Source organism: Vipera berus (genome assembly GCF_964194415.1).
Source record: "Vipera berus genome assembly, chromosome: 2".
NCBI lineage: Eukaryota > Metazoa > Chordata > Lepidosauria > Squamata > Viperidae > Vipera > Vipera berus.
In genome coordinates, this window is record NC_138203.1 from 162,709,757 (window position 1) to 162,737,551 (window position 27,795).

The window sequence follows — 27,795 nt, forward strand, 5'->3', positions numbered from 1 at the left end:
GTTGCTCTGTCTCCTACAGCTCCTCAGTAAACTGACAAACTTAGAGAAAATGCATTCAGAGCTCAAACTGTCTCCAAATTCCAGATTTGACCAGATGCTTAAGAGAACTGCTTGTCAGATGCCTTCTTCTTCATTTCCTCTTTTACCACTTCAGGTGTTGAGGGACTACACATGCCTGCTGGAATCAATTTGGATTCATAAGATGATTGGGGTAAAACAACTTGTTAAGTCCCCACATACCACCAGAAGTCAGAGGGGACAATGAGCCTCATCTGGACTAGGAAGTGATCTGAGGACTAATGTAATTTGACAAAATGATGTTGCCATGGAGACCACAAACTGAACCCTCCCAGAACCCTTTCTACAGCTATAGGAAATGAAATCCCTCAACACCAATGTACAATCTTGTTCGTCGAGTTTTTCTGCAGTTATGCTAATAAACAGAGGCTCGTTTAAATAAAACTACCCTCATTAAGTGGTTCTCTGTGGAATCACCCAAATCAAGCACCATCCAGTTCTTTTGAAATACAACTGCCATTGTCCTCAATTGCTCCATATGCATTAGATTTCACAGTAGCAAGTCCTACTGATTCATGAAGTCAATCAGCATGAGGAATGCAGATATTATTTCACTGCTAGCACAACAGAATCCAGGACTAAAAGCAGACTGATATAGAAGAAGCTTTTTTACCTCTTGTGCCTGCTGATGTCTATAGTGGCACATGAGCAATCCATTTGTCAATCCAGCTGTTGTTTTCAGGCTATATTTTAATTAACTGTATTTACTCAACCAACAACGCAAGACTCTTGTAATTTAAATTCTGCATTTACCTGGCCTTCTCTTTCAGGAAGTGCTACTAATCATGAGAAACTGCAATTCCGGTTTGTTGTACACACACACACACACACACACACACACACACACAAAACACCCCATCTTATTGAGGGTGGGCAGGAATGACAAATGGACTATAAAGAACCTACCCAGCACCGCACATGTTATTTAATTCTACAAAGATGAAGCAACGAACTATACCCAAGTAGGCTGTTTTCTAGATTTCCTGGGATAAAAAAACCAATGGGGCTTAATTAAGCATCTCTGATGGTACACTGTAGAAATGGGTTATCTTGCCATACTGCAGCACGATTTCCATATTTTTTCCAATTATTTTTCCTGCTGTGCAATCTCTAGGGGTTTTGTTTTCCCCACTTCATTTCTAAATGAGTTCCTGTTGTATCATTACTCATCATATCAATGATTGACAGACATTAATGAGCTACTGATTTCCAGCGGTATGCTCACCATGATAGTTATAATTGAAACAAAGATAATTTTAGCATCAAGCTTGCTCATCTAATAATTTCTGAAAAGTGAATTTTTATGTGGGTAAAAGAAACCTGACTGACAATTGTGATCTAGCCTAAGTCCCTACTCACTGAATGCAAACACCAGCAAAGGTTCCTGGGGTTGCTTCTACACGTGCAAATAAACAGCAATAATGCTTACAATCTGGGGTGCGACTCTTTCACTGTTGGTTTAAATATGCCAAAAGTTAATTAACTGAGAATATAAATAATTAATGCCAAATATGAGAGCAAATTTTCATTATATGAACAGTTGGTTGCTATAAGCATCTGAGATTATAACACAGGTATTTGACCAGTGGATAAATGATGGCTGATGCATTGTCCCTACAAAATAAGTCAAATGCTCTTTTATTGTCTCTGAGTTTTCTGTCTTCCAGCATATCTGAAACACACACACTGTTTGACTTCATATGTTGAAATGCTCAGTTACCTCAGAAACAAGGATATAGATTTAGCACTCTGGCCAAAAGAATTAAAATAAATCTACAGGGCAGCTACAGCAGCAATAGGAAAAACATTGGCCATGTGCTTGATCACCAGGCTACAGTTTGCTTTGATAAGAGGAAATGTAATCTTTTACAAAAAGGGACAAGGCAATTATCTCAAAAAGTCCCAAGCTTAATTGGAAGACAAACTGCCTCATTACATTTAAGAATAGCAAAATTATAAATTATAAGAAATTTATTCTGCTGTCAGAGCCCCTGAAATGTATTTGCCTTTAATCCTCCCATTTCTCCCATTCTTGCTTTTGCCTATGTATTTTCGGGGTTTGCCATACTGCTGGGGGAGGGAGCTTGCATGGGGAATATTGTTTGCTTTGCTCTGCTCTATACGAGATGCCCTCCCTCTGGGTGAGAGAAATGCAACCTGAAAACATCTGCCTTATCTCCAGACAATGGACCCTGGGACCATTGGGAAACGAAACCAAAAGAGACCTTGAGATGGGTGCTAGATCTCCAGCATCTCATAACACTGTGGCACCTGTGGATTGGCTGGATTTCAACCGGACGGTTGGACACTGGGGGGAGGAATTCTGAATTGCCTTTTTGATGTAATTCTTTACGGGCCAAATCTTTAGACCCTGCTTTGCTCTCTTGCCATCATTAACTCTCAATACAGGTTCCTTTTGAGACAATGCCTGTTTCAAGAGTTCTGCTTTCTTGGGAGATCTAGTTGAGGCAGGTCCTTTCATCTGCCTTTGCTGGCTGTATATTGTAGATTTTGCCTTCAGATTACTTTAAAAGCCAGTGTCTTTTAAATCAGACATACTGTATGTAATGAAGTTAAGAGCATTCCTTAAATATAGGGAATAGTTTCAGATAACTTTTAATAAAGTAGTTCTGCTGTACAGCAGCATATCTCTGGCTATAGGCAGTGCTTAGTTAATAACTTCTGCTCTTTGCCTATTCTCAAACTGGACATCTTCAAAAATAAAATTTCTCCAGATTATTACTCACAGTTACTTGGTTATTTTCAGTTGGACTACAATCTTATAATGTGCTTTACATGGCTCTGCTTTTGAGGACCACGCAGAAATTACAGCTTGCAGATACTGAGCACCTTTTGGTTAACCCATGCTACACCATTGTTACATGAGCTGCTCTGGTTTCCAGTTTCTTTCTGGGTGCAATTCAAGGTGCTGGTTATTACCTTTAACGTTCTATAGGGCAGGGCTTTTCAACCTTTTCAGCGATTGTACCACTTTTAGGATATGGCACTGTTCAAGTACCACCTAGTAAGGTGTCAAAAACTTGATAACCAAAAAAAAAACCCCCCACCCCTGTTCAAAGTTGCAATTGCACTGGAATGACTTATGACCATTTTTCACACTTATGATCATTTCAGCATGCCCATGGTCATGTCATTTATATTTGGATGCTTGGCAACTGATTCATATTTATGATGGTCACAGTGTCCCAGGGTCATGTGATACCCTTTTGCAACCTTTTGACAAGCAAAGTCAATAGCAGGGCTGCTGGTGGATAAGTGCTAAGGTGGGACTTCCTTCCCTCCCTCCCTCTTTCCCTGCATCTCTCTTTCTCATTCCCATTCCCATTAAAAGAGCCTTGGTGGAGCACTAGGCTAATGCCTCCTTAAGTAACACCAGCTGCCTGCAATTAGTGCAGGTTCGCATCCCACCAGGCTCAAGGTTGACTCAGCCTTCCATCCTTCCGAGGTAGGTAAAATGAGGACCCAGATTGTTGGGGGCAATAAGCTGACTTTGTAATAATGCCGCTTGGGGTGTGTGTGAAAGCCCTAATAAGCAGGCATATACATAGAATGAAGGCTACTGCTAAGCTTGTAAGCCGCCCTGAGTCTTCGGAGAAGGGCGGGATATAAATGGAATTAAAATAAATAAAAATAAAATCTCCTTCTGAAAGAAGAATTTGAACACTCCCCCCCCCATATTTTCCCTCTTGTATATATTCATCAAACAAGGAAAAGCTCCAGAAACAGAAAAGACAAACCGCTGAGGGAACTAGCATAAAAAGGTGCATTCCCCTTTAAGAATTAGCTACTGGCTAGAAAGGAAAGTTAAGCTGCCGGCACTTAAAGAAGAAAAAAACAAATGTAGTAAGTACTGGCTGCTGCCTAAGGCAGCCTCCCCAAATGGCTCCATTCATAAGTAAAGGAATGCTACAGGCAAAATCCATTCAGGAGAAAAATACTTCAAAATCCCTTGCAGCAAAACTTACAGCTAACAATAGCAGAGCAATAGAATGAACATGAGACATCAGCCATCAGCCAAATAGAAATTGCCAAACACTCCTTAAGAACACAAAACCCACATTGCACAAATCCCAGAACTTCAAAGTTACAAATGCACATAAGAATCCTTCCACTCTCCATCTCCCTCCCTCCGTGCCTCACCTCCAGCCGATGCTGCCTTTCTTCATTGCTGCCTTTCTTCATTCCTCGTGGAGGGAAACCCCTCCCCCGCTGCATTTCTTGCCTGTTTGTTGCTGCCAGCACAGATGGCTGCCGCAGAACTTGTAGATTGGCTCATGGCCGGACTGCTTGATCTCCTCTCCACCCACTCTCCTCCTTCTTTCCTTTCAGTGCAGCTACAGCTGACTCCACCTCCTCCCAAGGCTGCTTCTTTTTTTTCTCTCACTCTCCTGCCCAAACTGCCTCCTGTCTCTGCCTCCACTCCTCCTTTCTCTTCCGGGTGAGCCAGAAGTGAGCCTTGCCCCAGCCACTCTGCAGCTCCGGAGGACTCTCTCACAGTAAATCCTGCACTGCGCTGGCTCATTCCCTCCCCCACACTTGGCTGGGCAGGGCTGCGTACCACCTGCCACGTGCTAATGTACCACAGGTGGTACACGTACCACTGGTTGAAAAGCCCTGCTATAGGGTACAGGGCCAGGATGACTTCTCCCTGAGGGTATCTGCCTATCCCACTAGGTCAGATAGAGTAGGTATGCTCCAGATCTTCAAATGTTGCCATCTAGTGGGACCTAGGAAACACTTTCCCCCTGAGTTCTGGCAAGTCCCACCCTCTTAGTTTTCAGGAAAGCTATTAAGAGCTGGCTTTCCCTCCAGGCAGTGGGATACCAAGGTTGGAGCCTGGAGGCTTTGACAGGGTTTGTGCAGAATATCTCTTGAGCCAACAAGAAAAAACATGCACAGGAGAAGTGGTACTGAGAGTAGGTTTTGCACAGCAACCACACTGATACACTGAGGTGTGTAAAAAAAGAAAAAAAAAACTTTACTTCTAGGAGTAGCACAAGTCAAGAATAAACAGTCCAGGTCATACACGGGTAAAGAGAAGATATCAACAGTTCAAGAGTTATCCAATACAAAGTCGTCTTACCAGTCCAAAAGTCAAAAACACAGTTCTTCGGGTTTAGCAAACAGTAGCAAAACCACAATCAACAATAATCAGCAAGCAATGTAACAGAGTAACTAACACACACACACACAGAGAAGCTATGTCTCTAGCTCCCTCTTATGACCGTTGAAAGAACACAGCATTGGCCAGTCATTACACATTTAAAGGGACACAATACATTACAAATCATGGCTTATATATTGCCAACCCAACCAGTTAGGCTGTAATCATATGACTAACAGGCTTGCATAATTATAAAGATGCTCTTGATTGGGTGACGTATTCTTCCTGCTTTATTGTTGCTTTATTACTGATGTTAACTGCCCAGAATTGTCTCTCACAAAATAGGTTACCATATATATCTTTTAAATAAATACATAAATTGAATGGTTGCTATTTTTTTTCTTAAATTATAATTTGCTCTATAAAATATTCTCTGCTCAGTTCTTTAAGAGGCATAATCTGGAACAACGACTTGACAGCATATAAAAAGGAAGCTGAATGAGAATTTTATAGGTGTTGCATAACAAAAAGAATGCAGCCCACACACTATAACAAACTACTTTAAAAGTTCAAAAAGCCGAAATGTTTTTTGATCTTAAGAAGTTTACACTGATATATCTATATCAGCTCCAAAAGTGATTTTGATGTCTGGACAAAAGTTTCTGTACAGTAGAAAATACCTCTTCTGAATGGTCGGATAGCCAATAATTGTATAAAATCAGAAATGGTTTTAGAAAATATTTTTTAGCAAACTTTGGAAATGGCAGAAACTGTTGTGTTTCTGTGATCCCATCAGCTGAGTCCGGGAATCTGAGGAGGAGGAGGAGGGGCCTGGGGAGCCATTGGAGTCAGAGGAAGGCTCTGATGAGCTCCACGACTTACATTCCAGTGAGGAGCCTGGCCCTTCCGCTCGTGCTCAGGATGAGATGCAGCTGTGTGGGGAGGCTGGGTTGGACTCGGAGGATGCAGAGTTGGAGGACATGAGAGATGCCTGCAAACAAAGACAGGCCAGGAGAGTAGGCCAGAGGGAGGCAATGAGGCGACTCCGGGGGAGGGGGAGAAAGGCATTGAGATGCCACACCTTGAGGACTGAATTACAAAAAGGGAATGTGTGGTTGCTGAAGGCAACTGTTGCAAAGTACTTCATGGGATCATGTTCTGTTGGTATTGCTGGTGAATAATTCTCTGTTTTGCATTGTGTTTCGTGTGGACAATTTTCTCCATTTGGATTGTGTTTTGTGTTTTGGACCATTTGGCAGGTTTGTTACCAATATTAAAAGGGGTTTTGTTTTCTTCTGAGTCTCCAGCCTACTTGTCAAAAGGGGTTTTGTCCTTGTGCATTTAACAAGGACGTACATAGGCTGGGACAGAACAGAAACTTCAGACACTGTTTCTAATTCTTCTATGTGTTGATATTATCTTTACATTCAGCAAACTTTCTCTTGCACATGTCTTACTTGTACATATCTTAAACCTGCAAACTGTTACTCATCCTGGCCTCCAATCCTTATTGCTAATTTTCAGCCAAAATGCTGCCACTGTTAACTATTAACAGTGTTAAATTTATATTGATAATATAATTTTATGAATTATATCAGAGGCGTCAAACTGCCAGCCCACAGGCCAGATACATCATAGCGAAACCGCTCCACCCCATTGCTGTCAATGGCAAAAAATTTGCGATATGTCACAACATGTCATGTGACGTTGCGAGTTTGACACCCCTGAGATATATACATTCACTATATTATATATTTTATATGCAGCCCAAGATAAATCTGCACTCAATGCAGCATAAACAAGCCAGCAGGATGGAAACCCATGCTCTACAACATAGGTGTCAAACTTGCCGCATCATGTGACGTGTCACCACATATTGTGACTTTTTTTGCATTGCCAGAGTTGGGTGGGCGTGGCCTCCACATGATGCAACCGGTCCGTGGGCCAACTGTTTGACACCCCTGCTTTAGAACATGATTCACTGGGGAATTCTGGGAATTAAATTCACTAGTCTTAAAGTTGCCAAGGTTGGATACCTCTGCCTTATAAAATCAAACATAAAAGCAAATGAAGAGTAACATGATATATCATTAAACTAAAATGTATAAAAGTAACAGAATGCTAACTTTACTATAAATTAGCTATACATCTTGTATCTGAAATCCAGAGCTGAATTGATAGGGTTCCTCCTCTTCATTTATGTTCAATCCTTTGACTATGCTCAGACAATGTATTTCATGGAATTATAAATACAATAGTTGGGAGTGATGTGGGACATTATCTAATCTAGCCACTTGCCCAGTGAAGGAATCCATTACTACAGCACTTAAATGCACTACTGTAAACAGAGCACATTTTTGAGGGGCTATACGAACCAAGATGAGATTATGGTAGTTATTTATTAATGAAATTTCTAAAGCTTTGCATCTGTCCAAAGAAACTCTTGGAGGTGAACCACACAAAACAAATCCCAATCCATTAAAACACCAAAACAAATCCCAAGTTGAGGCCCCTGTAAAAATACCACTTCTCCCCAAATTACCTGTATAATAGGTACAGTATTATAACAGTATAACCAATCTGGCTTCAGACTGGGGTATGAAATGGAGATAGTGTTAGTGGTGCTTACGTATGAACTGTCGCAGAATTAGGATGGAGATTGTACATCCATTTTTTCTGCTACTTAATTGTTCAGATTTCAATACTGTCAACCATAGTACAGGTAGTCCTTGACCTATGACCACAATCAGTAATTAGCCCTCATGTGACACTCATGATGATTTCAATTTGATACCTCTGACTAACAGTCTACTGAAACAACAGTAATATTGCAATAGGTGCAACAAAGACTGTTTTCATATTTATATCTTAATATGATATTTTAATAGCTCTACAGCATCTATAGAAATCCATTAACTTTTCACGGAAGAATCTGGATATGCCCTCATATTACTAGCTTTGAACATGCAAATGATTTTTGTGTTGGATTAAATAGACAGCAAGCAATTTGCTCCACTTGGAATGAGGAACTTCCTCAGCGCAATATATGTTAGTTAACTTCTTTCAAACTGCTTAATTTATTATTTAATAACCTTTCTATTGCAGTATGCAACCCTGAGAATGAGAAGAAGCAGAAGATACACATATCTCAAGTGGTCTAAAAGTAATTAAGTCTTGTTTACTTTAATAAAAGATTTTGGTAAATATCTTTTTTTTTTTTGCAGGACAGGTCCCCAAATTGTACAGTAAATTCAGAAATCCAATTTGGCAAATACCCTGACAGCTCAATCAATATTCAGTTATTTAATGATGAAGCCCTTTTCTTTCCTTCAGTGCACTGTTTGGTGGCCTTGAGAATTATTTTCAGGCATGTTTGCTATTTATATCACAAAAATGCAAACCAAAGCTGCCCAGAATATATTATATAGATTCATTTGCACCAAGATATTTTCTGTTTCATTTGTAGTTTTGCCTGTAGTTTCTGTTCTTATCCAACAGAATTGTAAAAGTGGTTTAAAGGAACAATCCAAAACAACTGTAAAAGAGTTTAATTCAACTGTTTGCTGAAAGATGCAAATGTCCCTTTCATAATAAGTTAAAACAAATGTCAATTATGGGTGAAAAAACAGATAAAAATCTGTAAACAATAGTTATCAAATTTCTGAATTTAAGTACCTCAAAAAGACTGTCTCCTTTACCTTTAAAATTTTCCATTTTCTTACCCTTCTCTTCTAGAATACTACCATTCCAATCAAATTTTCCATTCTGAGTACCTGTATCGTCAACCTCTAAAGCCGTGGCATGCCAGCAAACGGTCCGCACAAACAAATGAAGCCCCATCTGTGAGATGCAGGCAGCACACAAAACCATGCCCTCTCTGGAAAAACCTCTCCCCACGGAACCGGTCCCTGGTGCCCAAAAGCTTGGGGACATCTGCTCTAAGGGACATTCAAAAAGATTGATTGGTGTAATTGGAAATAACAAACAATTAACAAGATTGGTATGTAGATAACTTAAGATATGCAGTGGGATAAAAATGTTAGTACTGTTTCATCAGTTTTACATTTTGTAATGTTTTGTCCTGCCATTTAAAAATTCAGCGGAAAATGTATGCATGCATATGTCTATCCAAATTCAAGCACGTTTCTCCTAATGTATGTATTTTAGCCATTATGCTAATTTCTGCATGGTTTTTTTCTTCCCCCAGTGGAAATTGCAGTTCTGTACAGATCCTTCCCATTGTGTAAATATTTTTGTGCACCTTTTCTGAGTTGCCAATATAAGGTACACATTTTAGGATATGACTGTGTTCTGAACACTCTGAAATATTCAAAGGCTCTGAAATTCACTTATGCATATAAAACTTCAAATGCAGCAAATATTTCAGGCATCCATATTCAGTAGTCTTGACCTTCACAATAGATTCAACCAGACATAGCAAAAGGAGAGAATTGTCACCCCAGTACCAACTAATGAGATTGTAAAAGAAATCCTTCTACAATATTGGCCTCAGTGATGACTAATATGGTTTTTTACCGGCATCAAAGAAAGAACATTCCCTTCCCCACTTTTGGAATATGAAGGTGAATTCTTTGAACAGTCTGGAGCAGGGGTGTCAAACTGGAGGCCCACAGGCTGGATGTGTCATGCGCAGGCCACAACCACCCTGGCTCCGCAAAGGCAAAAAAGTCGTGATACATTACAATACATCACGTGACGCAACTGAGTTTGATACCTGTGGTCTAGAGCTATAGGCTAGAATGGGAAGACAGGAATGACAAATTGCTAGGATAATCAAATGGTCACCAAGAGTCATGTTCGATGTGAGGGTAGCTTTTACATATTATATATATATATATAAAATATATATATAATCAGGCTGATTATATATATAATATATATATAATCAGGCTCAAGGTTGACTCAGCCTTCTATCCTTCCGAGGTAGGTAAAATGAGGACCCAGATTGTTGGGGGCAATTAAGCTGACTTTGTAATAATGCTGCTTGGGGGTGAATGAAAGCCCTAATAAGCAGGCATATACATAGAATGAAGGCTACTGCTAAGCTTGTAAGCTGCCCTGAGTCTTCAGAGAAGGGCGGGATATAAATGGAATTAAAATTAAAAAAAAAATTGGTGTTTATTAATTTTATTTTTCTGATAAGCCATTCTGAATGCTAGAAGAGGCAGATATAAATGTTAAAGAAACAAACAAATACATGCTTTTCTTATAAACCATTTATTCTGCATTCTTCCTAGGGTTACTGGAATTTCTTGGGCTTCTGATACCTATGGAGGTGCGGTAGACCAACGCAGGATACTGATCTCTGCCTTCTACAACCATAACTGGTACATCATGTTTTTCATACTTGAAGAGAATACTTCACCAGACCATTACTCTGTTTAAAATGCAGTTGACGTTGATAGATACAGGTAGTCAACTTACAACACTTCATTTAGTGGCCGTTCAAAGTTACAACATCATTGAAAAAAGCAACATGACCATTTTTCACACTTACTGCGCCCATAGGGAACTATTGGTTTAATGACCACGCTGTTCACTTAACAAATGTGGATTCACTTAATGACTCTGGTAATTTGCTTAATGAATGTTGCAAAGAAACATCATAAAATTGGGTTTCTCACATCACCATTTTATGACCATCACAAGTTACGATTGTGATGGGCAAGTTCCATTATGATCATAACTCGATAGATCATTATCTATCTATCTATCTATCTATCTATCTATCTATCTATCTATCTATCTATCTATCTAATACATTTGCCATCCATCATGTATTCAATCGCTCTGTACTCTGTAAGGACTACCTGTATTCTGAGCATGGGATCCAAAATGTGTTGATTGTTCCTGACCATACAAGAAGTTTTCATTCTTGAGTACAGATCCACCACATAACAAATCTCACTTTCAAGTATGATATGTTTTGACACATCTACTGGAGATAGAAAATATCCTAAAAGATAATTTTTTCCCTTTCTCTCATTAATATTCTAACCGTGCACAAATATTCCCCCAGAGAATGCTGTCTAAATTGATTAAATATTCATAACATGATTCAGGCACACCTGCTCTTTTCTATCCCTCTGTAACGTAACAAATGCAGGGAGGAGGAGTGGAGGCATTATTCCACATAAAATAAACCAAATATTCATTTTCTATGGCCAATCGAACTTCAAGCAAACGCATTGCTGAAAATTGTTAAATGTACCTGGGTCTCTGCGGATGACCTTTTTGTTCCGCGTATGACTAAATGTTGCGTCTTGAGAAAGCGCAGTGTCAATGGGGAAATAAGGCTACATATCACTGAAAGACATAGTTACCCATGCTAACTGTTATAGTCCCTTGGAAAACTTTCTGGAACTGGCCCAACCTCTCTCTGTTCTCAACAAGCCTAAGAGAAGACTAAGGAAAACTAAGAGGCAAATACCAATTCGTTATCTACAAAAATAGGTGTTTCTCGATTTCAGATTTTTTTCCTTCAAGTCACATCCCAATTTATCAGTCACTTATCGGCACAGATTTTTAATTATTCATGTTGGAACATACAATATACACAGGAACTGCCAGAACAAGCAATAAATACAATATAGAGCAGGTGGTATTCAACCCAGCTAACTGATGCAAAATGCATGAGACATGGTGCAAACAGCAGGAAAAAGGGAATTCTGAAGCGTTCGGTGGTGGCGTAACTGAAACACAACATGAAAACTCTGCAGAGCTTTTAAGGTAAGGGTGAAAGGTTATATGTAAAACAGTCCCCAGGTCAAAGGAAAAGAGCTATATTTGTTGTGCTGTTTTCCGATTTATTTTGCCAACAGATTTCTAAACCTGCTCTTAACAGTGAGCTTCCATTTCAAATATGACAAGCGGAAGAAGATTGCTCTCTTTTATATCACCTCCACTAACATTACTGAGAAACTTTATTTATTCTGCTGGCATTAGTCAGTCTGGATAACAACTGTGTTGAGCAAAAAGCGTCTCTGTTCTATGGGTTAGCCTACTACGGAGCAGATCATGCAGAAGCAAATCTTCAAATGCTACTCTGTGATTCATCAGTAGTCAATCTTGCCACTGTAAAACAAGTTCTCTCTCTGTAGAGCGACCAAAGCTTCCATGTAAAGGAATCTTTGTCAAGACTGTGTAAGAAGTCCTCAATTGCACTTTGAGTAGTGATCTAACAACTTAAAAACTTCACAGAACATTTGTCAAATGTCTGTGAGGGAGGAAAGTGAAAACGAGAGATGAAGCAGTAATGTTACTCTCCATTTATCCAGTTGCCACATTCTTAGCAAGGATTTATTGAAACCAGAGAATGAAGTGCATCTAATATATGTTTATTTGTTTTGTTTGTGTATGTAATTTTCAACTGCCATTGATCCTTCTTTCCACTTCTGGGGCTAAGTAAATTTTACCCAGTGGTACAAATGTCAGTTATGTTGTCAGTGTAATTGGCAAGCAACAGACCAACAGTCATACATAAAAATTCGTTTGAAAGGTTTTCCAATTAAAGATAAAACTGTTATGCATTGAATGAAAACAAGTGTTGGGGAAGACAGCCATATACACAGTTACTATGGCTTTCAAGGATAAATGTTTTCTGGTGCTGAAGGGTATACAAGTGATACAAAATGACCTGTGTAAATACATAGCTTCCATTATATTATATTAATATTAAATATGCTACTAATTATGAATACCCTGTAGACATAAGAGATCGTATAATTTTATTGGATTTGGAGGCCTTCTTATTCCCAAAAACAAGAACATTCCCATAACTTTGTGTGTGTGTGTGTGTGTGTGCGCGCGCGTGCACGCACGCACACACACACACACACACACACACACACAAATTAAAGCTCCTTCTACTCTCCTGAAACATTTGAGGAAACAATCATGTTAAGACCTCTGGATCATCATAAAGATTATGTTTTTGTTTTGATTTGTAAACTACATATACTTTTGGGACTGTGGTAGTCTTCGCATAAAATAATACACACACACACACACACACACACACACACACACACACACACTATTTATTTTATGTGAAGACTACCATAGTCCCAAAAGAAAATGTGGTTTACAAATCAAAACGAAAACATAATAAAACATATATAGTAAAATAAATAAATAAATGATCCACAAATCAGTTTAAAAAAAACCCAATAGAGTAAAACTAATTAACAAAGTCAAGCTATAACCCAGCCAATATTGAATCATGTCCCAAATGCCCAAAGTCAGAGCTCCCTTTTGAGCTGCTTCCAGAAGGAAGTCTGATGGGAGCTGATGGAAGTTTCCCGGGAGGCTGTTTCAAAGGATTGGTCCTGCTACTGAAAACAGCACTACTGAGCCTTGCCACCACGCCTCCCTCATGCCTAAAGTGGAAAACCACCTATGGATTCTCCTAGGGAGATTGTACTGACAGGGCCAGTTCCAATGGGTGAAAGTATTCTGAACTGCAGCCTCTTCCATGGTCTTTAAAAGTGGCCCCATTTAAATTGTATTGCAGTAATCTAAACAGGTGGTGATTACGTTGTGAGTCATATAGTAAGAGTCTCCTGCCCTAGGTAGGCCTGCAACTGGCACATCAACTGAAGCTGGGTAAAGTCTCCCCAGTTGTAGCCTCCAGCTGCCGTTCTAGAAGGAGCTGTGAGTCCCTAAGTTACGAATAAGTTCCTTCAGGGACAGGGCCACTCCATCAAGAGTCATTACAGGAGAACTCTAATGGACAGTGAATAACTCCAGCTTGTAAGATTCAATTTAAACCAGTTTCAGCCTCCAGACATCTGGACAAAATTTAATGGCATCACTAGACTAAGCTGGGATAGTGATGTAAAGCTGGGTATCATCCACACTGTGATGATATCAAGCCTCAAACCATTTGACTGACTTTTCAAAGTCATTTAACTAGAGGAAAGCCACATGGCTAATCTGCCCACCTTCCCTTCCTGGAACGCCAGCTCAAGAGGGAGTAGAACCAATGCCACACAATATCCACTGTCCTCAATCCCTAACCTCAGTGGATGGCTTGGAAGATATTATGCTAGATGACACTGAAAGTTATTGAGAGATCTAAAAGGAACAGGATGGGTATAATTCCATCACCTAAATCCTAACAGAAGTCATCTACTAGTATCTGTTCCAATACAATTAACATTTTTACTGGAGCATTAAAAATGTATTTGCCTCCATGGAGGGGCAAAGGAGAGCTCTGTCTTATATAAGGCAGAGTTCATTTATCAAATTGTTAGACTTATATCCCACCTTTCCACCAAAGGCTGATTAATGTAACCAATAAGAACTGGCAACAATAAAATATAATAAAAACCAAATAGGGACAGAATGCAAAGTAAAACAAAAATGAAAAAGATAAAACTTGGAAATTCTAGGTAAAGTTAAACTGGCATATTTCCAAGAAACAAATGTTTAAATTCCGTTTTAACTTTCAAATATTACTACATCTCAAACAGTAATAGTTTAGCATGGTAAATGCTAAAATATAACGGACAGCATCCAAATAGGGAGAAACAGAACCAAATCAAAGATACTGTTTGCCAGGCCATATTTTAGCTTCTTGTCTCCAATCTGAACTATCAATATTTTTTTCTTATTAAATACTTGATGAAGCCTCATTTTGTCAAGGACAATTTAGAGAAGATTGACTGGTACTGACGTTTATAAAGTCATTAAGATGACAGCTTTCCATTTTGGAACTTGTTCTAGGACAAAATGGACAAATTGTTCAACAGGGAGTACTTCAAGAAGGTAGTACTTCTGCAAGGCAGAAGTTGGAATTTGTTGGTAATATATTCATACTGAATTCTCATAAATGTGGATTGGAACAATATTATATTAGTGCCTGTTGACTGCCGAACAATTCTTGGGAGACTGTTAAAAAAGTTCCTTCCTTCCTTCCTTCCTTCCTTCCTTCCTTCCTTCCTTCCTTCCTTCCTTCCTTCCTGCCTGCCTGCCTGCCTGCCTGCCTGCCTCCCCACTCCTCACTCACTCACTCACTCACTCACTCATAGCTATACTAGGGGAAATTGGAGCCTTTTGATTGTTCTCTGAACATAGATGGAAAGAAATTATTAATGTGCCACTTCTTGAACACCAAAAATTCAGAATGTTGACAGTAAGTAGACAATGTATATGAGTGAAGTTCTATAGGATTTTAATCACAAAACCAGGTGCAGTAAAATAAATGCCATTTTTTTTTCACCAAAGCATTCCAGTTCTACATAAGTAATAGCAAGTTTATCTGATGTGTAAGCTGCTTGTTCAATTTCTGGTGAATTTTTAATCTGATGAAAGCTTTGACAAGATAGTGTTAGATGCTGGAAAATAACACACAATTATTAGGATGGGGTAGGTGCTTTTCATGGTGCAGTTCCAGTGGTGGGATTCTGCCGGTTTGCACCACTTTGGCAGAACCGGTAGCTAATTTTTCGTTTCCCAGGCCCAGAATGGACTTCCAGAAGTGGCATCCACATAGAGAAACGGTTGTTCACATATTTGAATCCTACCACTGTTCAGTTCCACTTATCTGTTACCACTGACGATTTGGAAGACTGGGAAGAGTGGAGTTGGCTACTAAGGCTTGGAGCATAATCATAGTTATTTTCTATAAGAATTCTATCACAACTACACTAGTTTGCCAGAGTTAAAGAGCAAAAGAATCTGCAACTAAACATGTCAGGATTGATTAACAAAGTATTTCAATTATGAATACATACCTGTACATGCACAGCTATTTTGTTACAATTATAATATATTTGGGCTTCATTATCACACATTTTTACTAGATGGATGAATGTTGCTAATTACTTATGAACAGGCACACCGGAAATCTAAATGAGACCACAGCCTGTTTTTCCAACTGAATTGAATAGAATGATCTCAAGAAAAGGCATCTTGGAAATCAAATTTAGATGATTAACTGCTCCCACTAAATTGTATTTAGGTACAAAGCAATATTACAGGGAGGTGAACTGAAAATTCATTAAATGTAAAAGCTTCGTTCGGAGAACTGCAAAAATTCATGCTAAGGAAAGCTTAGCTTTTTAATACTTAGATTTGAGTTATACTAGTGAAGTTATATCTGAGGGAACACCTGCTGCCGGCATCAAGTTCCCTTCGTCCAGTGCGCTCCCACAGGGAGGGTCTTCTCAGGGTGCCACCGGTAAGAGATTGCCGGCGGACAACACCCAGGGATAGGGCCTTCTCAGTGGGGGCGCCTGCCCTTTGGAACCAGCTGCCAGTGGAGCTGAGGACTGCCCCTGACCTCCGTTCATTCCGCCGGGGCCTGAAGACCTGGCTCTTCAAGCTCTCTGGCCCAGGCTGAGGATTAATCTTATTTTAACTGGGGTTTTATTTATGCAGGGACAAATATTTTTTTTTAATTTGTTTTTAACTTTTGTATTTTGGTTTTTTAATCACCCTGTAAACCGCCCTGAGTCCTTCGGGAAAGGGCGGTATATAAATGTAATAAAAATATATATATATTTTAAGAAGAAAAGATATTATCAACTAGCATTGCACTGGAAATGCACTTACAGTAACGCACAACTTAAATGGAAGATTTCTAAACATAAAAGAAAATATTATATTTTAAAAAGAACTAATGTGCCAGAAAAATGGAAAACAAGTTTAGTTTGCCTCTTCATAGGTTTTTGGCAGATTGTCAATGTGCGGTAAATAGTTTAGACTTAGTATTTAAGATAAAATGACTGCAGTGCTTAAAGAAAGTCATTACTTAAGTCATTGCTTAGACATAGCAAAAACTTTTAAGTCTGCAGTGCTGCAAAGATGCAACCCACACCACTATCTATTTTGGTGCACTTCATTTAGGCTGCAGCAATGCCATGCTCTATCAATGCATATTCAGCTGCAAGCATGCCACAGGGTCAGTTCTTGTCGATACAAATTTTCATAAAGCACAAATATTGCACCACCTCTTTATTTAACACCTTCCAGACTCCTAATGCCTGTTTTACATTGCCCAAAAAGATTGAGTGGGAGGTAAATGATGGAACATCATTTTCCAGATCAACATCCATTTATGCTTTACTACTCTCAATGTGAACATTGAATGCAAATTCTCTTATAACTTGATAAGCAGAGGCTTTCAAATGGCCTTAATTCATTAAGCAAACTATAGATCCCTCTAAATGTGAGAACGGCCAGAATTTGGCCTCCCAAGAATTTGGCCTCTCAGCCTTCAGCTTTCCCAGACCCCTTTATTGGCCTCCACGTGAGTTACAGTGAAGAGCATACTCTCCTGGCTCACAGGCTGGCATGTGGGAGGTTTGGGAAACGCTATGATAAAGCTTTCACATACCGGTATATCTTTTAGTATTTTGTTTTTGTAATGATCTCATAGGCACCTGAGAAGTTCTCACTATGTATCCAATTATCTATGTATCCTATGTTGTATGAGATTGATGGAGTTTTTTGTAATGTTGGAGGTGAATAAAAGTTCAGCGGGCAGTTGCTCGGGAGTTTTTTTGGAGACGAGGCTGCCTGGCTGGTTCAGAGCATCTCTATCGACCCAGGTCTGAATTCTTTTCCCTTCACTAAATTTCTAGATTAAAAAAATCAACAAGGTTGTCATCCATTTTAATTCTCTTGTACCAGCTTTCATTAAACATGTTAAATTTACTCAATAGAAAGTAATTTTTCCTAGGCATTATTTATGAACAATAAACATAATTTTGAGCCATATTTTAAGGGATTTATGTATTCTAGGGGTTATCATGGATTTATTTTTGTCACTGAAGCCAAATAATGTAAGTGATCAACAGTTGCCATCAACAATTACTATACTAACTGGTATAATAGCTATAATCACAAGATCATATGGTTTATTGATTGATTGATCGAATTTCTATATCTGCCCATATTTCAGTCAGTGAGTCTGGGAGGCCTACAGTTCCAAAAATGTACAAAATTTAAAACAGTAAAAAAATTTTTACGATCAATTAAAACAATAAAACATCCGAAATACATATACACAGCAGTTCAGCTATTTAGCCAGTTAGCAATGCAGCCAGGAAATGGGGCCCTTAACACATTCAATGTTAAAACCTTATGAAAGGCCAGGGTTCTAATCTCTAACGAGATATTTCACAGAACATGAGCTACTGCAGAAAAGGCCCATCTCCTACTCCCTGCCAGCTGACAGTCTTTGACTGACAGGATGTGTAGCATGCCCAATTTGCTAGTTAGAATTGGACAAGTAGACTCTTGGAAAAAGGCGGTCCCTCAGGTAACCCCACACCAAACTGTACAGCACGAGTGTCAAACTTGCCGCATCATGTGATGTGTCGTGACGTATTGTGACTTTTTTTGCATTGCCGAAGCTGGGATGGGCGCAGCCTGCATATGATGCAGTTTGACATCCCTGCTGTACAGAGTTTTAAAGGGAATAATCAGTTTGAATTGCACTTAGAAACACCTGGTAACCAATGTAGCTCAGGAAGTACTGATGCTATGCATGCTCTATATTTGGCACTACTTACTACCCATGTAGCCACATCCTGCACCAGTTGAAATTTCCAAATGCTCTTCAGGGGCATCTACTGAAGTAGGGAGTATTGTAGTAGTCTAAACAAGAGGTTACAGATGTATGGGTGACAATGACCGGGGCCTCCCGGTCCAGGAATGGGCACAATTGGCACAGCAATCTAAGGTGTACAAAGGCTTTCCTACTCATGGCTGTCACCTGCTCTTTGAGCAGGAGGCATCAGTCTAAGACAGGGTTCCCCAACTTGTGGGCCATGGCCCACTAGTGGGATGTAAGGGGATTGCAACCAGGCCGCAGAAATGGCCAGCAAATGAATGCATGCACGCACATCACTTGTGCGAGTGCAAATATGCATGCACCTGCACTTGCTGGCCGTTCATGCAGAACCATCCTCTCTCTACCACCATGCACAAAGCCAGAAACATTGGGGAACTCTAGTCTAAGAGGATCCCCAGACTGTGCACCGGGTCTGTCTGGGGTAGCACAACCCCATACAGAACTAAAGATGGAAGAACCTTTATTCAGGAGGATCCAAATACTCACAGAAACTCAGTCTTGCTAGGGTTGAGTCAGAGAGCATTTCACCCCATCTAGTACGCAACAGCCTCCAGCCACTGGAATAGGCTGTTCACAGCATCACTCAAGGGGCATGGGTGTATAATATAAAGCTGGGTGTCATCCGCATATTGATGATATCTCACCCTAAATTGAGGGATCACCTTACCCAGCAGCCTCATGTAAATGTTAAATAGAAGGGGGAAAAGAACCAAACCCTGAGGCACCCCATAAAGTAGAGGCCACAGACTGGATCTCTCTCCCTCTATCACCATTGACTAGAACTGACCCAGGAGAAAAGAGGAAAATCAACACAATCCAGTGCTACCTACCTACAGTTTCCGAAGCTGGCCCAGAAGGGTACCATGATCAATGGTATAGAATGCCACTGAGAGGTCAAGACAGGATAGATGTGCTACTTCCATACTGCTCTTGTCAGAAGTCATCCATGAGTATGATCAATGCCATTTCAGTCTCAAATTCTGGTGTGAACCCCAACTGAAAGGGGTCTAAGAAGGTTGGAAGGCATTTTGGAGATCATCTAGTTCAACCTCATGCCCAAAGCAGGAACCTTCATATTACTCCAGATATTTCACTGGCCAGTTCTTTCTGGAAAATTTCTAGTGATGGAGCATCTATAGGTCCAAGAGGCAGGCCACTGCTTCACTTGCTTAATACCTCTCATAATCAAGAAGTTCTTCTCTTAAGGTTGGAGCTTATTCTATAACACTTCCCTCTACTGGCACTATGGGGGAATAAATCCATAGCCTCTTCCCTGTGCCAGCTTTCGAGTATTAGAAGACTGCTGTCATGTGTTTTCTTAGCCTTCTCTTCTTTAGTCAAACGAACCCAGTTCCTTTAACTGTTCTTCATAGAATTTAGCCTCCAAGCTCTTACCATTTTTTTCATTCTTCTTTGCATTCTTTCCAGATCCTCAGCATCTTTGTACCATAGAATGGCAATCAGAACTGGACACAATATATTATATGGGATCTGACCAGCATAGAATGGAAGCAGAACTTCCCATGACTCTGATACTGTATTTCTGTTGATAACACTCAAGACTGAACTGTCTCTTTTGGCCACTGCAGCAAATCCATGCATGCTGCTGGCTCATGCTTAATCTGTGGTCTGTTGGGACTTTAAGATACTTCTCACAAGTATACTGCTGAGTCAGAAACCACCAGTCTTTTAACTGTGTCTGTTTTTTTCCTATCTAAGTCCAGAAAGAACCCATATTTCTCACCAATGAGTAGCATAGGACTCAATGTTCAAATCCTTCAAGATCTTTTTGAAGATCTAGAAGATCTTTTTTAGCCTATTCTTTGAAGTGTTAGCAGTTCCTGAAGCTTTGTGTGGCCTGCAAATCTGATGAACATCCTTTCTATCCTCTTATGTAAGTCATTTACAAAAAATGCTAATGAGCATTGGGCTCAGAATACAAACCTGGAGTAACCCACTGGATAAAAAAAGTTAAAGGTTCCCCCGCACATACGTGCTAGTCGTTTCCGACTCTAGGGGCCGGTGCTCATCTCCGTTTCAAAGCCGAAGAGCCAGCGCTTGTCCGAGGACGTCTCCGTGGTCATGTGGCCAGCATGACTAGACGCCAAAGGTGCACGGAATGCTGTTACCTTCCCACTGTAGTGGTCCCTATTTTTCTACTTGTATTTTTACGTGCTTTCAAACTGCTAGGTTGGCAGAAGCTGGGAGGAGTAACAGGCGCTCACTCTGTTACGCGGCACTCGGGATTTGACCCGCCAAACTGCCGATCATTTGATCGACAAGCTCAGCATCCTAACCCACTGAGCCACCGCGTCCCTAACCCACTGGATACCTCCTTTCAAACTGATACCTTTCCTAGACAATCGTATCAGAGTAATTCATGCACTGATGCTGGATAACATATTATGACTGGAATAAATACTTGTGGAGTAAACTTCTAATGAATGTTAGGCTGGCCTTTAATATGCTTTTTTAGACCAGAAACTGAAACCTATTTATTCATTAGGCTTTCCTCTGAGTTTATTTGTTGAACTAATTACTGTTTATTCATTATTTAAGTGGTTAAGCATTTTTATTGTTCTATTTTTCTTCTGCTACATTTTATTGCATTCACTATAATTATAATTCTAACCTCCTTTTAGTATTTCTTAACAAACAGTTGTTTAAAAATGTGAAGAAATAAATAAGCTACAGCAATAAGGAGGATGGAAAAGACCACATTTGACTGCAGCAAATTTGTTGTATGCACAAAGATGGAAAATTTGGCACTAGCCAAAATGGTTGATAGTGGTAGGAATGGTTGAGAGAGATGACGGAACTTGCTGGGGACATCCAAACTGACTTCTCTGATCAGAGAAAGGACAATAATTATATTTATTACTGATTGAAAACCCTTCATGGACTTTTTGTGTAAAACAAAAAAAAATGAACTCATGATGTATAGTTTTGATTAATAGACCTGATAGATTATAGAAAGAGGAGAGTTTTATTTTAACCATAAAGAGGTAAATTTATAATTGTATTTACAACTGCTTTAAAGAAGATTGGAAGCTACTTTTTGTATTTAGCTTTCTCTTCAATTTCTTTTTTTTCTTTTTCTAGTTTGCATTGGATTTTATCTTCCTTTTAAAAACACCATCTATATGTACAGTCTATGTATATCTACAGTATGTACAATGTGTACACACACCGCATTTGGATAGCTAAAGAGCAACAATTTTATTGAATTTTGTTATTGTAGCATGTCTTTGCTCTAAGGATTTCATAAACTCATTTTCTGTCAAGAAGTAAGGTTTTACAAAATTTAATGATGAAATTCTAATTACAGGGTTTTAAAATTGTTTTAGCACACATTCAGAACATAAGACAAAATAACTTCAGCAAGTTTCAAAATTAGAATGAAGAAAGTTATAAATAGAATTCCTGGAACACATGAAAATCAGATTCCAAACATGACCACAATTACTATACAACTACAAAATATTGCTTTGCTGCAGAAATATGGATGTCTTGATGCAGAAAGGATGATGAAGTTCTTTGGCTTACATTCCTGTTTTTTATTGGAAAGTATCTAGAAGGCATTAAATTGCTGGGCTAGTCTTTGAGACCATGAACATCTTTCAACCTTTTAATTACAAAGAACCTTAGAGATAAATGCATGTTCTCATAGCTAAAGAGAAGTACTTCCTAAATATGGTGAAATTTATATGACTCAAGATTTAAATCTAATAAAAATAAAGTTAAATAAGAATAGTTTTCAAGTCTTAAAATAATGCTTACTTTTCTATTAAATCCAGTGTTACGCCTGGTACCAATCTCACGCTCTTCTGCATGCAAAACCTGTAGAGAAAAGAAGAGATCCAAAGTAAATCACACTAATTAAATACCTAAGGACGGATAATCCAAATAGAATATGGCAGGAACAAGTCCCTCATTATAAATGTTTTTTTTTTAAAAAAATGCAAGGAGTGACAAAAGGTTTTCTGCTGCACAGCAGGAAACAATACTTGCTGCACTCATAACAATAATGCAGCGGCCTCCATTATTGCAGCGTCAAGTCCATCTATTTTAAGAGCAACAGTCATATATTTCCAGCAGAATGGGAGGGAGGAGAAACATGTAATTATTCATTACAATGTTAGGAAGCAACACTAAATAAAGCTGAACAGAATGGCCCACACACAAATGGGAATTTCAACAGCTTTAACAGTAGGTAGAAAGTGGAAGCAACAGTAGGCAAGTTAAGAAAAGAAGTCTGAATAACTTTCCCTTTCAATCTTAACAATTTAATCTTTGACTTATAACCATTCGTTTAGTGACCAAAGTTACAATGGTATAGGAAAAAAGTGATTTATGACTGTTTTTCACACTTATGACCATTGCAGCATCCCCAGTTATGTGATCAAAATGCGGGCACTGGGCAACTGGCATGTGTTTATGACAGTTGCACTGTCCTAGGGTCATGCGATCCCCATTTGTAACCTTTTCCAGCAGATTTCCAATAAGCAAAGTCAATGGGGGGACGCCAGATTTGCTTAATGACCGTGTGACTACAGTGACTAACAACTACAGTGATTTGCTTAACAACTGTGGCAAGAAAGGTCATAAAATGGAGCAAAACTCACTTAGCAACTGCCTTGCTTAGCAATGGGCTCAATTGTGGTTGTAAATCTAAGACTACCTGTATTCCATTTATATAAGAGCCACCAACAGTGAACAGTTTAAGTAATAAACGTTGGCCTGCAGTGAATCCTTCTTCCTTTTCCAGTCTGTTTCCATGTGTGCTTTATCATTCTTCCATTCTTTTTTCTTCCTATGCTTTTTCTCTGATGCCCATTGTTCCCCCTCTCTGGCCTTTTCTTCACTGTTCAGGAGCACTGCCTCCAGGCAGTGCTTACTTTTCAGAAAAAGAAGCATTACAATTTATTTATATATGCGTGCAAACTAAAGGCTGAATCCAAGAGCATATGCTGCACACGGGCATGCACAGAGCAAATCTTATCTTCTAACACCCTAGCTTTCTCTTTTGAAACTCTTGAGACTCGTTTGGTTGCTGTGTCCTCATTCACAAATCAAAACAGTTCTGCCACTGGGAGTGGGAAGTCCTTCTGTGAACCTAGAATTTTTAAGTAGTTCTGCCACTTAATGTCTGTTTTACAACATTTCTGCATTAAGTGCTTTACTAATCATAAAATGTGATGTCCTTGAGTAAGGAACACAGAAATCAGCCTGTTACTTTCTTCAGAGGACCATGTTCCTATAAAATTTGGAAGGATGCTTTTATTTTATATTTATGCTAATTGTCCCCTTTTTCTCTATTTAATTGTCCAATTCAGCAATTTATCATAATACTTTCAACTTTTTTGTCTTGTTTAACCAAACTTCAAATGCTACGAAATATTTTGTGAGTACCATGACAATCTGGGAGCCATACTAAATGTTGAAGTAAAAGACTTGAGTATTCAAAGTTGTCTTACAATCATGTCTTACATCATACGAGCCTTCTTGCTGGGTAGATCTCTTTTCTAAATGCGTCTCCAAGAATGAAAGAACAGATTGGATGTAGACACGGGAAACTGTGGTTGGATGCCAAAGAAAACCCCACAGTCATTTATGTAAATGTTTTATATACAATTTTTATTTTAATAAGTTTTTTTTATTTAAGCACCAGGTATCTCATGTATTAATTCCTCTAAAATACTATAAATCAGATTTCTAATGTAAAACTGCAACTATGCAATAAAATTAAATGAGTGTATTAGCAATGTTTGATTCTAAAGCCTCAATACTCAATCTTTCCATTCAGCACTAAACTCACAAAACTGATGCACAGATAAAGTCCTGAGAGATTAAATGATCTTTAGCTCAGGTACATCCATTGTGCTGTTAGAAACGTAAGGAAACTTGGAGGAGGATCTAACAACAGTGCTCCAGGTTGGCATGGCTGGAATGCAGATTGTGGAAAGTTCTGCACAAAAACAAGGTCCTTTTCTCTTTTTCTTTTCTGCCATCTTTGCATTCTTGAGTAGTAACTTGGCAAAGAAATTTAATCCTGCCCACAACAAATGGAATGTTGGAGTCCAGAGATGCCTACTACGATATATTTGCAAGAGTGATAAAAATCAATTTTCTGACCTGTATTCCACATTGAGGCAAGCCCAAATGAGATACCTGATGTCCTATCAGAAGCAGTTTCCATTCTGGAGACTTGAGGAAGGTGCTTGGTATCTGACTAGATCAGGGGTAGGCAACCTTGGCTCTTTTAGGACTCGTGGACTTCAACTCCCAGAATACCTGAGCCAGCATGGCTCAGCTTGGAAAGCTCTCCCTTTCCCCTCAACATGGCTGGCTCAGGAATTCTGGGAGTTGAAGTCCACGAGTCATAAAAGAGCCAAGGTTGCCTACCCCTGGACTAGATGTTTTCTTGACCACAGCCTTTCATGCTAATTTGATCAAGCTGGGAGAGACTGACTGGACAGATATGGAGTATGGTAAATGAATTTTTGTAATAAAGATCAGACTGTTAGATACACAGAAAGAAATAAGAAGTCCACTCTAAACTTTTTAACTACCTGATAGTCACTGTATCCCTTCTTAAATAAAGTACTCAAGATGATAGTGCTGAAAAATCTCCAGGTGCTTTTGAAAGAAACTGATTCTCTAAACCCAATCCAATGTGATGAATAGCTTCTACAGGAGACAGGATGAGTGTGATCTTATTACTTCATCTTATTCTTCCAGCAGCTTTTGGGATTGTCAATTATTGTATTATTGTGGGTTGGTGAGAGTTATTGGGAGTTAGTGAACTCCTAGCTACTCTGCTACATTCAAAGAAAAGTAATGGAAAACAATAACATGGAAATTAAGTTAAAACAAATTAACAGTTCCACATAAAGAAAACAGGTATAAGTATAATCTAGAAGGCACTTTACTAAAAGAATATCTTTTACAGATGCTTGATGGTAGAAATCAATATCAATGGGCAGTTTGTACTGCAAATTCTGAAAATTATGCAGACTTCAGGTTGAAGTGAAACATATAATCATAAATAATTCCAGTTACGTGCTGGGGGATGATAATTCAGCCTTCTAAGAGCCAAATGGATTCTGTCATGATCTGCCAATGGTTAGTTATAACAATAAAGGGCAAGGAGAACCTTTTCCATTTGTTTGTTTAACAAATGTTTATGGAACTTTCATTACCAAAAGGAGTTTGGGTATTGAATAAGAATAAAAAATCAACATAATTACTGAAAAACATTAAAACAAGTAAGACAATGTTGAGACACCAATAAAGTTCACACACTATGCCAGCTCCATTAGCATTCTGGCACTAGTGATTGTGACAAAAGCCAGATCTTCCCTGCTTCCCTGAAGGTCAGTGGGATCAGGCAATCTCAATCTCCAGGAAGAAGCTATTTCATAAGGCAGATGCCATGACAAAGAAGGCAAGCTTCCAAAGTCCTATCAGCTGACAGTGTTTTACTGAGGGGAGCCAAAAATCTAGTGGGAATTGGCAGACACCATTAAGGGTAGGCAGTCCCTCAGGTAACCTGGCTCCTTGCCATGTAGAACTTTAATGGTAGGATAGGACAGGACAGGACAGAACAGAATAACAGAGTTGGAAGAGACCTTGTAGGTTATCTAGTCCAACCCGCCGCCCAAGCAAGAGACCCTACCACCATTTCTGACAGATGGCAGTCCAGTCTCTTCTTGAAAGCTTCCAGTGATGAAGCTCCCACAACATCTGAACGCAAACTGTTCCATTAGTTGATTGTTCTCACTGTCAGAAAATTTTTCCTTATTTCTAGGTTGAATCTCTCCTTGATCAGTTTCCACCCATTATTCCCTGTCTGGTTTTCAGGTGCTTTGGAAAATAGGTTGTGCCACTCCTCTGACAGCCCCTCCAATATTGGAACACTGCTATCATGTCTCCCCAGGTCCGTCTCTTCACTATGCCCATGTTCCTGTAACCATTCTTCATATGTTTTAACCTCCAGTCCCCTAATCATCTCCGTTGCTCTTCTCTGCACTTTTTCTAAAGTCTCAACATCTTTTTTATAGTGTGGAGACCAAAACTGGTTGCAGTATTCTAGGTGTGGTCTTACTAAGGCTTTATAGAGTGGTATTAGTACCTCACGTAATCTTGATTGAATCCCTCTGTTGATGCAGTTTAGGATTGCACTGGCTTTCTTGCTTACTGCCACACACTGTTGGTTCTTATTTAATTGATTGTCCACTAAGGCTCCAAGATCCCTCTCACAGTTACTGCTATTAAGCCTGGTTTCACCCAATATATATCTGTACTTTTGGTTTTTCTTGCCTAAATGTAAGACTTTACTTTTCTCTTCATTGAATTTCATTTTGTTACATAGGGCCCAATGTTCAAGTTTGTCAAGATCTATCTGGATCTTGAACCTACCATCTAGGGTATTGGCTATTCCTGCCAGCTTAGTAACATTTGCAAATCTGATAAGTTCCCCTTCTAGCTTTCCAAAAAGTAGGTTGTGGTCCACTCTGTCAAATGCCTTGCTGAAGTCTAAGTATACTATAACCAGCACTTTTGAATTGCACCCAGAAGCCTACTGGGAGCCGGTACAATTCATATAGCAGTAATGTTAATATGTGGGCAAGTGCAGTGTGACTTAACCATTAGCTTAATTATCATTTAAAGTTAGGACAGCTATTAATAATCAGCCCTCACACTTACAACCTTCACAGTATCCCACAGTCACATGATCAAAATTTGGGTGTTTGGCAACAGCATGTATTTACAATGATTACACGTCATCCAAGTCATGTGATTACCATTTACAATCCATTAAGCAAAGTCAATGGGGAAAGCTGGATTTGGTTAATGACTGCAGTGATGTGTTTAACAACTGCAGCAAAAAAGATGATAAAATCAGGCATACACACTTTAACAAGCACTTTGCATAGCAATGGAAGTTCTGGTCCCAACTGTGGTCTACTCATGCCTCTGCATACTA

General features: G+C 39.2%; 1 protein-coding gene across 1 annotated transcript in view; it reads right to left on the reverse strand.

Annotated features, from left to right (window-relative positions):
• Window positions 1-27,795, reverse strand: part of RPTOR (regulatory associated protein of MTOR complex 1) — a 437,560-nt gene that overhangs the window by 216,412 nt on the left and 193,353 nt on the right. The window contains exon 7 of the mRNA XM_081318296.1: window positions 22,587-22,646. Coding sequence (XP_081174422.1) covers window positions 22,587-22,646 — 60 coding nt within the window. The remainder of the gene's footprint in view (window positions 1-22,586; window positions 22,647-27,795) is intronic.